The 12,559-nt window shown below is 37.8% G+C and overlaps 2 protein-coding genes across 3 annotated transcripts; both read right to left on the bottom strand.

The window, feature by feature from the left end:
• Nucleotides 1–715: 715 nt before the first annotated feature.
• On the bottom strand, nucleotides 716–6,730 carry LOC122068114 (two-component response regulator-like APRR2). 2 transcript variants are annotated; one of them, XM_042631956.1, is made up of 12 exons: nucleotides 6,332–6,730; nucleotides 5,981–6,207; nucleotides 4,984–5,063; nucleotides 4,803–4,869; nucleotides 4,563–4,609; nucleotides 4,310–4,387; nucleotides 3,637–4,179; nucleotides 3,279–3,419; nucleotides 2,368–2,637; nucleotides 2,202–2,270; nucleotides 2,036–2,119; nucleotides 716–1,314 (listed from the first exon to the last, which is right to left on the bottom strand). In XM_042631956.1, the coding sequence occupies exons 2-12, from the start codon at nucleotides 6,108–6,110 to the stop codon at nucleotides 1,144–1,146; spliced, it is 1,680 nt and encodes a 559-aa protein (XP_042487890.1). In that variant the 5' UTR covers nucleotides 6,111–6,207; nucleotides 6,332–6,730; the 3' UTR covers nucleotides 716–1,143. The 2 variants fall into 2 exon arrangements, with proteins under 2 accessions (XP_042487890.1, XP_042487891.1); XM_042631957.1 differs by lacking the exon at nucleotides 4,310–4,387.
• A 2,269-nt stretch (nucleotides 6,731–8,999) lies between these two features.
• LOC122068117 (oxysterol-binding protein-related protein 1C-like) lies at nucleotides 9,000–10,670 on the bottom strand. Its single transcript, XM_042631959.1, has 2 exons — nucleotides 9,541–10,670; nucleotides 9,000–9,447 (listed from the first exon to the last, which is right to left on the bottom strand). The coding sequence occupies exons 1-2, from the start codon at nucleotides 10,136–10,138 to the stop codon at nucleotides 9,416–9,418; spliced, it is 630 nt and encodes a 209-aa protein (XP_042487893.1). The 5' UTR covers nucleotides 10,139–10,670; the 3' UTR covers nucleotides 9,000–9,415.
• Between the last annotated feature and the right edge of the window lie 1,889 nt (nucleotides 10,671–12,559).

Genomic DNA, 12,559 nt, shown 5'->3' with positions numbered 1-12,559 from the left:
TTTTTTTTTTTTTTTTTTTGATAATATTATTTTCCTTATTTTTCCTATAATTTTCCTTGCAATAAGATGTAGCCTTTTGTTAAAGAGGGAAAAAACAATCAATAAGAAATAGGATAGAATCATCTTCAAAGAGTGGACCAGACCACAAAACAAACCTACCGTTGGAGGACCTGGGCTGGTCCCTAGGCCCTATGGAGAAGAGCCCGATCCTAAGAAATAGACCATAAGACGCCCTATGCACTAGTTCCTATTCCCCCATACCATAATAATCAAAACCTTTGTTTAGTTGATGAATAATGAGAAAGCACTTGCCCTCTAATGGACAAACGGATCCAAAAGCTCATCTAGACATCATTTAGGCTATGTTTGGTAACCAAAAAAAATATATATATATAAAAATCATAATAAGAAAAAAATAATAATTACACAATGATTTTTTATGTCACCATCTCTCTTTTCAAATTCAAAAATTTCTAAATCTTTTCTTTTTCTCTTGATTACCAAACATAGACTTTAACTCCTCAATGATATTAAGACTTTGTGGGAGGAAACCAAAACTTTATTCACAGCAAAGGGAGAGGGGGGTGGCGGGGGGGTGGGGAGTCCACAGGATAACACTATTTTCTTCTATGGGGTGGGGCCACCTCCCCTCCAAACTAGGACAAGTCAGATGCCAATCAGAGATATAATGACCGTCCACAGACAAACATAAACATCAGCAAAGCACATATATTTAATTCAGTCTCTAGAATCCAGATAGCACAACTAGGCCCCACCCAACCCCCAAAACATATTCCTCTCTCTTCTGCTACAATGCTCACTCACACTCTCTTTTTAATCTTGTGCCTCTGATGTCCCTTCGGAACGGGGATGATGTCCCCTTAACAAAAGAAAAAATGGAAAAGACTTTGTTGGGTTGTAGGGTAGACTTTAGTAGCTAATAAGTGTAGAGACAAATGTCCCAGCTGGACCACTATTTACAGCCACCAATTAAAAAACTACACGTGGCTCTTCCTCAGCTTGCTCAGTCTTGTCAATTGTGATTACGGCCCCCATCATCATATTGGATAAGATTAAGACCCTTCTCATCCTTCCTCGTTTCCTTTTCTTATTTTGAAAAAGAAAATGAGACCCAGAGACACGTCAGCAGGAGTTGATGTTGGTGGAGGTGTGAGGAGGGATGGTGGAGATGCCTTGCCTGTGGAGTTCAGAGAGAACGCTTTCAGTGGAAGGAGACTTTAGTCCCAATGGCAGAGGCAGCCACGGCTTGTTTATTGCCTCCTTCACCACCCTGTCTATCATCTCCTCCTCTCCCTGTTTTCATCACTCGCAACGGTTAGCCTTTTACCCCATACATTCACAAATACTCAAAAACTAGCAAAGCTCATTTTATTGCTAAACCCAAAGGATAAATATTTCTATTCTTATAAATCAAAATCATAAATCAAAGAATACAATCAAAATCAGAATTGAGTTATGCCCATTTTCCAAATTCCTCTTTTGAATCGACCATTAGTGATTTACCAAAAAAAAAAAACAGATTCGACCATCAATGCACTTCGATCTTAATTTTTTGAAATTAAAAACTCCAAAAAATTATAGATATGAAGTAATCTTTATTTCTTCTTTCTGCTTCTATTTTCTAGGGTTTCAACCAATTCCTAACCAGAATCAATGGAATTTGATCCTGTGCCAATTCAGGGTTTTTAAACATTGATCACAACTATAAATATTCTTCTTTGGACAAGTTCATAAATACAGGGATAGGAAGGGGTCGGGAAGCAGATGGGTTTTGCACTGGCCATAATCCTACTTCAACCTTAATCAAAGGAAATTAGGTATGATGGAGGTGGGAAGGGCAGTGATTAGATCACTTATGGGTATAAACTAAACCATATAGCAGGAAAAGGTATCCAGGGGTTACTTGCATAAACTGCATGGGAGAGTGAGTTCTAATTACTGATATGCCTCTAGATACTTTTAATGCCAATGAAATCGATAGGAAGCTCATTTTCAAAGTAGAAAGTAGATTTACCAGATTAAGCTCAAGTTGGAGTTTCTGCAAGCTGCCTGGCTCTTGAACTGTGTCTGAACCATGACAACCTGGGTAAATGTGTACCTAATCCAAATCCAGAGGTAACTAAGCGATACAAGATTTAATCAACATAATAATATATAATTTTTCATATCAGGATACTCACTTGAGGAAAGGGGGAGGATGGAACTAGTGGTGTGGGCATCACAGGGCAACCCCACGCATCATCATGCATCTGAAACATAGCAATGCTTATTAGCTTAAGCATCAAATATGCTAAACGCATTAGTGTTCCAACATTTTTTTTGCTGACATTAGTGTTCCAACATTACCCCTGCATAACTCTTCCAAGGCCAGACTTCTGAAGGCTGCCATGAGGGGAAACCCGAATGACCCCATCTTTGGATGCCAGAAGGATGGTGGGTACTAGGATGGCCCCATACAGGGTATATCTGGTTGGTTGAGACACCATGATTAGCATGGTATGGAGGGTAGGCCATGACAGGGTTTTGTGCATAAAGCCTCTGCATAGTGTCCCTTGGATGATGCCATATCCGATCATCTTCCTTTGGCATGATGAGTCTTCGATGCATTCGATACTTCTGCACAACAGCAGCAATGTAAACCACTCATTTATGTGCTGTAAAATATGCATGGTGGTCCTGAAAACCGTACATCCGTAAATCCTTCAATTGACGGACCACCTCCTTACGTACTACACCAGTCCTAATTAAGTTCAATTATCTACTCCCCTGATGGGAAGATACTTTTTCCTAACTGTTAAGCATTAACCATATCTCACATTGGTCCAGACTGGATAGTTTGAGAAAGAAACAGGGAAAAAGAAATAAAGTTCCAAACACAAAGAAAGAGAGATTGACAGATTGAAAACTAATGTGGCTCAAGTCCAGAAGAAGAACAAATGACTATTTTCTACTTCTAAAAGACATTAAAACCATTCCAAAACACTTAATTATCTTGGTTTACTAGAAATTCAATTAAAAAAGTGTTCGAATACTCCCCGTCGAATTTATCCACATTTTATAGACATAGTAACCCAGAAAACTGTTTCTCACAAGCATGCACTTCACAGAAGCCTGTTTCAAGGAGTTTACTTGTTTCTGGTTCAAAGGGTGCTTCAGCCCAGAGCTTAACCATCCAAGTATGAGGCTGTTTCCTGTTTTCTCTTCTTGAATTATTTCGTGTAATCCCAAGATAATGCTAAGAAGATTTCAATACTAACCTGGAGGTGACTTGCCACATTGTGTCTTGTCAAACCATCCACCTTCATTAACTCTAGAATTCGAGAAGGGATGGCTTGGTCGACCCCCAGTTGCTCAACTGCTTGCACAAACCGTTTGTGCAGTTCAGGAGTCCAGTCGACCTGAAAAAAAAAAAAAAAAAAAAAAAAAAAAAAAAAAAAAGAGACCAATAATTTAAACAAATATTATCAAAATTATCTTTCTCAAAAGCTTTTCAAAATTAAGACCACAGCAGGAAAACTTGGTCAGATAAGATGCGGATTACAGAGTCAAGCAATGGTCTACACTGTTGAATTCATAAATCCAGTTTAACCTTCATTAGGAATTAAATTAAACTACCTTTATCTTTCTCTTGTTTACTCTGGTCCCACAAAAAGAAGGAAGGTTTGATGTCTTTTCCTCAATTCCAGAATCCGCTATCTTGTCTTTGTCATTCTGATGAGAAGATATAGTGGTTCCAGTCTTAGAACCATCAGGTGAGTAATCCTCCTCTTTGATCCCAGCACCTCTGGCGCCTGGTTCTAAATCAACTTTAATAGTAGTTTCCTCAGCTGGATTTCTGTAAGTAATGTCGACAGATTTCGATTCTGCTTCTTGATCCCCAGACTCTTTCTCCATTGCGCAGTTAGCCTGGTCTTGATGGTCACCATCGTCTACAGATCTTCCCCCCTGTTTCAATTGTGGGGTTGAAGGTGCTGGAAACCTATCACTAGCTGCTGAGTGGTCATGGTTATGCTTGAGGTCCTGGCCTTCGCTTTCCATTTGCAACAGATTTTCACTCTCTGAGTTCATGGTTTCCACTTGGAGCTGAAGCCTGGAAACTATGTTATCTTTGATGGGCTTCAGTGATTTGGAAACGCATGTTCCCCCTGCATTCAAGGCCTGTTCAGGACTAGTCATCTCAGAAATTTTTCATTTCCAGTTCATAGCATTAGAACTCAATTATATTTCCAAATCAGTAAAATCCAAAACACCCAAACCAAGAATTAAATGATTCAGTGGTTATGGCACACTTATGAACAACATGCTGCCAAATGTTCTTCAATTTGTCTTCAGATAATGGCTTCTGAAGGAACTCTGCTGCACCATGCTGAATTTTGTGCAATTCAAAATATAAATGAGAAAAGACTCCATTTTCAAGCTCAATTATAAGCATCTATAAATAGTGCGCGTGAGGACAGCTTCCGTATTTATATATGTGAATGGAACTACTGCACTTTCACACGTGTGCCTGTGAGTTGAGAGGACAGATTAGAAAAACTTACTGCAATGCACTTCATCATAGTGCTTAAGCAATGGATATTTGACGTCACTGCAACAGAAAATTTTATGTCATATTAGCAGCTGTGAGTGAATTAAGATTTTGAATGCTCGAGTTCTGAAGACAAAAAAAAATGGTGCCAACTCTAAAATAAACCAATTATCACAGTAAGACTTTAACTTTAATGTGAAAATTCAAAGTTTATTGAATCTAACTTGGAAGGGTAAGAGATGAACACACTTACTGATGGTGGGTAGGTCCCTGGCACTCTCGAGAAACCTGAAACTCCCATGGTTATCGCCTGTGCTGACCTGTAACCCCAGATGTGTTTCAAGATGGGCTCACCATTGAGCGATGTAATGTAATTATGCATTTAATTAGCCAATTGATAAGTTGCAAATTTGTCCAAAATTAAATCTCCTTACCTCCACTATGGCAACATGGAAGCACTCGGTTTTGTTTGAAATTGCTTTCAATGCTTCATTCTCATTGCAGAATGTGAAAACTGCAAACAACATGGATAGTGTCATCATTAAGAAAGGAAAACAGATCAGGTAGTAAAAGAAGCCTACTTCCACCCTCTTTCCAACTCAGTCAACGGGCTTCATTCAATCTATGCCTCCGAAGGTTAAAACAAATATGAGTAATTGGAAATGGACAAACATTCAGAATTTATCCAAAGGGGAAAAAAGAATAACATTTTGAGAATTTTAAGAGAGGACAGCAATTAAGAAAATGAAGAAAAAAAGGGACTAAAATTCTGAGGACTGTTAAGAGAGAACAACAGCAAAGAAAATAAAACAGAGATGACAGAGAAGAACTAAGAAATTAGATACACGGGTGACAGATATTTACTCCAAAATGATTATAGTTCTGTCGATTTTGTTCACAGTATATGTGCATCAAAATTGACCCCCTATTTTATCAGTCAAAGTTATAGGATTCGGCAAATTGAACATAATACAGATACAAAAGCAGTTATTATTGAATAAGTATATATATGTAGACAAGTTATAATTACCTGCTCACAAAAATAGGAATTAAATTCCTGATAGCCAACAAAAGAAATGTCTTTCAGAAAAAATTGACAAGTTTATCCTCTCAACCTTCAATCCAGAAATCTACTTATGGACACTTCTGGGCATAAAAAGGAGTATAAAGTCCTATTAAGCTAAAAATGATAAGTTCTGTTCTAATTCAAAAATATTTGCTAAAACTGTGACTTCTGCAAAGAATCAAACACGGGCTATCTAATGCCATGAAGAGCACGACATTCAATTACAAATCCAAGCACCAATGATGACCAGAAAAGTTAAGTGAGACAGGAAAAAGGAGGAGGAGAAATTCCGAGTTCCAAACAAGGGCAATTAACATTGTTCATCGGAAGATAGAAATAGAAGGGGAATTCGGAAGGTCACTAACCAATGTAGTCCATTTTCTGAAGTCTGGATTTTATCTCAGCAGCCGAGTCACTGTCGTCGTCAAGGAGAAGAACCCTGAGGCCTTTAGGAAAATCCTTCCAGCCCAGTTGATCATCTGCAGTGCAAACCATAGTTGACTTCGCATTCCTTCAGGCCATCTAGGAGTGTGGGAGATCATTACTTGCCAACATACTGTTCTAATACTGCAAGACCGAGATCACATAATTCCTGCATAACCCAAATGAGAAAATCACAAATGTATAAATCAGAGATAATGACCATGATAATCTACTGAAGAAAATTTAAAAAAACTCAGAGAACTTCAATCCTATTTCTTGGAAACAGAAAAAACCTCGAGATTGTGATGCTAAGTGGACAGTTCATGTCTTTCACTGTTCTTCAGGATCCATATGAAGAACCCATTTAAGAAAAGAAGTAGAACCAGAAGCCCAAAAGTCCTATAGGCAAAAGGAGATTCTACAAATAAATAATTTGGAGGAAATTCATTTAAAGTCTCGAGACGAAAACACAAGAAACAGACAAAAAATGAAAATCCCAAATATTATAAACTCGGTGGGAAACTCAAACAGCAGCCAAAGAAAAGTCCTCCAGAGCTCATGAATGGAAGTTAAGCAGAAAGTTGAAATCAAATGCTAAAACCCCAACTTGAAAAAACCAGTGTTGATTGACTTTGAAAGAGTAAAATGCCAGCAATAATAAGGGGAGAGAAAAAAAAATCTCTTTGTACACGTCAGAAAAAATATCTCCTGAAGAATTGTATACTCATTTATACCATTGAAGAAAAAACAGAAAAATTTCCGTAAGGAATTTTTAAATCGAACCGAAACTCTAGACAAAGGATCTCATACTCTAGATAAGACAAGAATGAAAATATCACTAAGTAGAGAGAGACAATAGAAATATAATCAATAGGGGTGTCAATTCCTAGATCGAATCGGTAAAATCGGCCGGATCGAATCGATAACAATACGGATCGAATCGAACTAGAGCCTTATTGGTTTGGTTCGGTTTCAAGTATTACAACCTCAAAACCAAACCGAATCGTACCAAAAACCGGATGAACCCGAAACCAAACCGAAACTAGCTCAAAACCCGGACCGAAACCGAAACCAAACAGGTAAGAAACCGAAACACTCCAAAATTCATTAAAAAAATCAAAATTTACATAGTTTTGTATACATTTGTATGGAAAGTCAAGTCCAAACTAGACAAAAAACCCAAAATCAACCCGGTTACAAATCGATTTAAGAAACCGAAGACAAACCAAAACCAAACCGCACCAAAACCGAAACCAAATCTAAACCAGAATTTCCTTATTGGTTCGGTTTCGGTTTCAACTTTCCCACACCGAAACTGACTCAACCCGGACCGAAACCGAGCCGGACCGACCGATTGACACCCCTAATAATCAATGACCCATCAACCTCATAAGACTAATAAAAAGGGAAAATTACATGATTACTCACTTCTGGGTTTCTCTTTACAAAATTACCCATCAAAAGTCTCAGTTAATAAAAATACTCAAAATTAGGTTTCCCTTTACAAAATTACCCATTTAAAGTTTAAGTTAACAAAAATACCCAAAATTGAGTTTGGGTTTACAAAACTATCCACTCAAAGTTTTAGTAATAAAAAAAGGGAAAATTACATGATTACCTACTTTTGGGTTTCTCTTTACAAAATTACCCACCAAAAGTTTCAGTTAACAAAATTACGCAAAATTAGGTTTCTATTTATAAAATTACCCAGTTAAAGTTTAAGTTAACAAAAATACCCAAAATTGAGCTTGGGTTTACAAAACTACCTACTCAAAGTTTTAGTAATAAAAAAGTACATGCTTTTATGTGGAAGATGAAGAATCACTATTTTGGGTAGTTTTGTAAACCCAAACCTGATTTTGGGTATTTTTGTTAACTGAAACTTTGTCTAGGTAGTTTGTAAACCCCAACCTAATTTTGGGTATTTTTGTTAACCAAAACTTTTTGTGGGTAATTTTGTAAAAGGAAACCCAAAAGTGGGTAATCATGTAATTTTCCATAAAAAAAATACATGATTATATGTGAAAAATAAAGAATCACTATTTTGGGTAGTTTTGTAAACTCAAACCTGATTTAGGGTATTTTTGTTAACTAAAACTTTGAGTGGGTAGTTTTGTAAACCCAAACCTAATTTTGGGTATTTTTGTTAACCAAAATTTTTTGTGGGTAATTTTGTATAGGAAAACCCAAAAGTGGGTAATCATGTAATTTTTCCTAACAAAAATCCTGATTAAATCATAGAAATAGAGCCCTTTTTTTTTTTGTTGGTAGGGATAGAAATAGAGTCATTAGAAACATATATAAATGTAGTAACAGCATTCATACCTTTAGAATGAGGAAGACCCATCAGGCTCTTCAATGCTTTAGTCGTATTCCTCAGTTGTAAATAGAGAGAGAGAGAGAGAGAGAGAGGGGTTAGTGCGGTTCTAGCGGTGTGTATGTACAGTAGCTATCGGTAGCTCTAAACCACAGAATATGCGAAGGTTCCCCCGAAAAAATCTAAAATAGTTGTAACTCCTACACCATAATTATATCCTTAAATAGCCAAATTACCATTCTAAATTCTAATTATGACAATGATAACACCCATATTCTCTCTTTCTGCCAAGCCTTTTCTCTTCGTCAAATGGTCCAAAGTGAATTACCTTTCAGAAAAACAAAAAGGAAAAAGATTCACTTTTCCATCTTAACATGGAAGAAGAGCTTCGCCATAGCTTTTGAAATTAATCTGATTCAGTGCTCTAGCCCAACCAACAAATGATAGAAATTGGATATACCAATGTGGTTCATATTAAACATCCCCCCCTCCCCCCCTTTTCCCCCAAAGAAAAATCTTTAATATAAACATATTGCACCATTAGGGGCAGGGTGGTGTTACTTATTTGATCTACATCAGTTTGAAGGTTGGAACAGTTGATCTAACAAATAATATTGGGTGATTTACATTAACCTCTCCTGTCGTTTGCTCAAATTATATAATTTCTCTAAAAATTAAAAAATTACATTTAAATCCAAAAACTTAATACCATTAGGGATGTTAGTTTTAAAATTTAAAAGACAAAATTACCCCTAACATTTTATATACCTATAACACCACTCATATCTCTTACCAACACCCATCACAAACCCAAGGAGTGACTGTGATCTGCTCGGGGTCCTGAATTGCCGCCTCGTTGACGCCCTCATCCAACAACCTCTGTCTCAACATCTCTCTGGAGAAGACAACATTCTCCATAGGAGCCATTAACTCGCTGTTCAACATCCTTGGAAACATATCCTTCACAGCCTGCCATGCTTCCATCCAATAAGTTCGATCCTCCCTCGTCTCGGCCCTCAAATGCAGCCTTGTCGTGCCAATAAAGATTGAGAATCTCTTGTCATCCGATTTGCTCTTGCGGATCGACCATATCTGAAGAAAAATCAACAGAATTACAATTGGCAATTTTAATCTCTGATTAAAGTCAAAATAGAACAGAAAGAAAGATCTTGAGGTGAATTTCACCGAATGGCTTCTGGCGGAGTTGTGATTGGCCATTCTTGCGGCGACTGATCCGACGGAGCGATTCATCTCCAATGATCTTCGATCCTTTCTTGGTTTCTTGAGTGACGACGATCATGTCGAGTCCATGGATCTTGTAATAAGACAAAACACCATCCTGAAGAACAAACCACTGTGGCCTCCAACCTTTACTATAATTCACCCACTTATAAAGAATTCCACAGATGCCGTTCCCAACTATGTCGTTGATCTTCACACAATCTCTGCGATCGATCGACAACAGTTGTGGATCGTGCAACGACGACAACCTCGACAACAACTCCATCGATGGCGGACCACCAGACCTCATACTCAAGCGCAAGCTGCCAAAATCGCCACCCCCGTTATTGAATTTATTATAACTGTTGGTGCGAAGCCCGCCATTGAAATTGTGGCTATTGCTACTGCTAAGATTGACAGGAGATTCACGGCGGCTATTCGTGGAATCAGATCTGGGTGTGGCGTTCGTCGATGGTGGTGGATGAGAAGGCATGTCAACAAACTCTGTAAATGAAGACGACGAAGCCGATGACGGCGCCGCCGGATTCCATTCCGAAACCATGGAGACTCAGCAGAAGGGATGCATTAGTTCTGACTACAAAAGTGAAAATGATTCAGATAATGGCGGATTAACAAATGAAATTCCATTGAGGATCACCAGAATCCATGACCGGTGGTGGTAGAGGTTCGGAGAAGAAACTTAATTTTTGCTTTCAGAGGCTATAATTGGAAGAGAAGAAAAGAAAGCCAAAGCCACCTCAACTGATTAGAGATTACACAGAATAGAGGGCAGATGTATCACCGTCGCCAGTCGTCCGTCGCCCGTCGCCTGAGAAGAAACCAATTTCGGAAAACGACTTCGGCAGAGATGACTTCGCCTGCAGAGACTTCGTCGAAGAGAGGTACAAGCGCCTGAGAGCTCCAAAGAACCCTGCAAACAAGTGAGGTCGGGATGCTGAACACAAAAGGGCAAAATGGGATTTTCAATAAAATTTTATTCACTTGACAGAATGACCCTACAAAAATGCTAACGGTGTCAAGTTTTTGGGTTTAAATGTAATTTTCTGATTTTCAAGGGGGATTATGTAATTTAAGTAAATGATAGGGGAGGTTGATGTAAATCACCCAATAATATTAGCCAATCTTCCATTCATCTAGGGCAACTTATAAAAAAATAGATCATTTAGTTAAAGTGGTCACCGGATGAGGTTTGGAAGATAAATTGTTGTTTTTTTGTTTTTACTAGTAGTGAACATGCCAGTAATAAATTGAGAATATTGAATTTATCTCATTTGCTTAACATTTGAATGAAGCAATCACATATTGGAAAGCTTGAAACATGAATAGAATCATGAACACTTGTGGGATTGAGTTGTGCCACTAGTCACTCTTTTTAAGATCGTAATCACCCTTATGGTGCAATACGCGTTTTGGTGAATTATCCTCCAAAATGAAAACAACCACTTAGGCCTTCTAGTAGTTGTTGCATTCACTTACTAAACCATATTAGGACACTCTCAAGTTATACTTAGCAATAGGCCGAAACCAAAGAGAGTAAACAGAAAGTATGAAAGAAGTAATAAAATACTTAGAATCATTCTCTTACATAGAAGAGATTCCCTTAGTTTACAGCCAATAAAAAAAAGATGACCCTTGGAAACATCTGTCCAAAGAAGCCCGAAAAGATGTCTCCCAAAAAAGAAGACACAAAAAACTAGTAGCTACTAGCGACCATAGCATTCTGAATGACACACAACGAAAGATCGTCGATGTTGATAATATGTCGAACGATGCGCATTTGACGTCAAAAAAATCGCATTCAACATTGGACAGCATATAGTGTAAGTTCGCAAGGTTCCTCAAAAAACATGACTTTGAATACATTTTAGCAACATCTAACAACAAATCACCAATGTCAGAAGAAACGAATCCAATAGTAAAAAATACCTATCCAATGTTGGTTAAAGAAAAATTGGATATATGTTCGGTCCGAAGCAAAAAGAAATTTCACACACACCAAAGCTTTGACATGACCTAACTCGTGCGTAAGAGAACAAGTCCCCCCAACCCCCCCCCCCCACCCCACCCCACCCCACCCCACCCCACCCTTCACCCTTCACCCTTCACCCTTCACCATACCACACCATAGATAAGAGAGCATAATGAATTTTTCTTCGAAGAAAACCTGAACTTTCCATTATACAATATAAGTTTCATTTTATTTCTATTCCATAGCAGAGTGAGACTAAACAATGCTCACTACTTTGTTTTACTAAAAGCAACAGTCGATGGTTTAAACCTTAAAGTAGATAAAAACATGAAAAGCAGAAGCAATATTTTACTTTGTTTTTCTTTTGTAAATTGATTTAATACAACAAAGTATCATCAATTTTCTTCACAGTGACTATATTGTCCTAACCAAATGGTTCACCTATCAAATATAAAAATTTTAATTCTTAACTGAAATGAGGTTAAAATTTAATGCTTAACAGAGATGGGAATTCTACTAATGCTTGGGTTTTGGTTTGTCAGTCTTCATGTGGCTACCCACCCCATTCCAATCCAATCCAATCCAACCCAATCCGAGTTGTTGAACACTTGAACATAAGACTAGGACAGGCCAAATTAGATTGATCGGTCATGTACGACTGTTCCATATATGGATAGGCTTTGAGGATACATCACTATCACTGGAGTTGAGTTGGTCACAGCCCATTTGGGAACTTTTTACCAACTTGGACTAGTAATTGGTAATGTAAGGTAGCATCTTTGAATTGTCAAACATGCTCTCACCACCACAAAGAGAAGCCAAAAGACAACACCTCAGCTCCCAAATCCCAAGTGGTCAATGCCTCAAAGCTTATCATCTATATACACTCCCTCAACTTGATTGATCCTTAATAAATAAATAAATAAATAAAATTGATTAATCCATTCCACTAATTAAGCTTGCCACATAGGAAGACTATAGATGTGAAACTGT

The sequence above is a fragment of the Macadamia integrifolia genome, unplaced genomic scaffold, assembly GCF_013358625.1.
Source record: "Macadamia integrifolia cultivar HAES 741 unplaced genomic scaffold, SCU_Mint_v3 scaffold342, whole genome shotgun sequence".
NCBI classification, from domain to species: Eukaryota; Viridiplantae; Streptophyta; class Magnoliopsida; order Proteales; family Proteaceae; genus Macadamia; species Macadamia integrifolia.
Note: the sequence above shows the minus strand (reverse complement) of the source record. Positions and strands in the feature narration are given on the sequence as shown.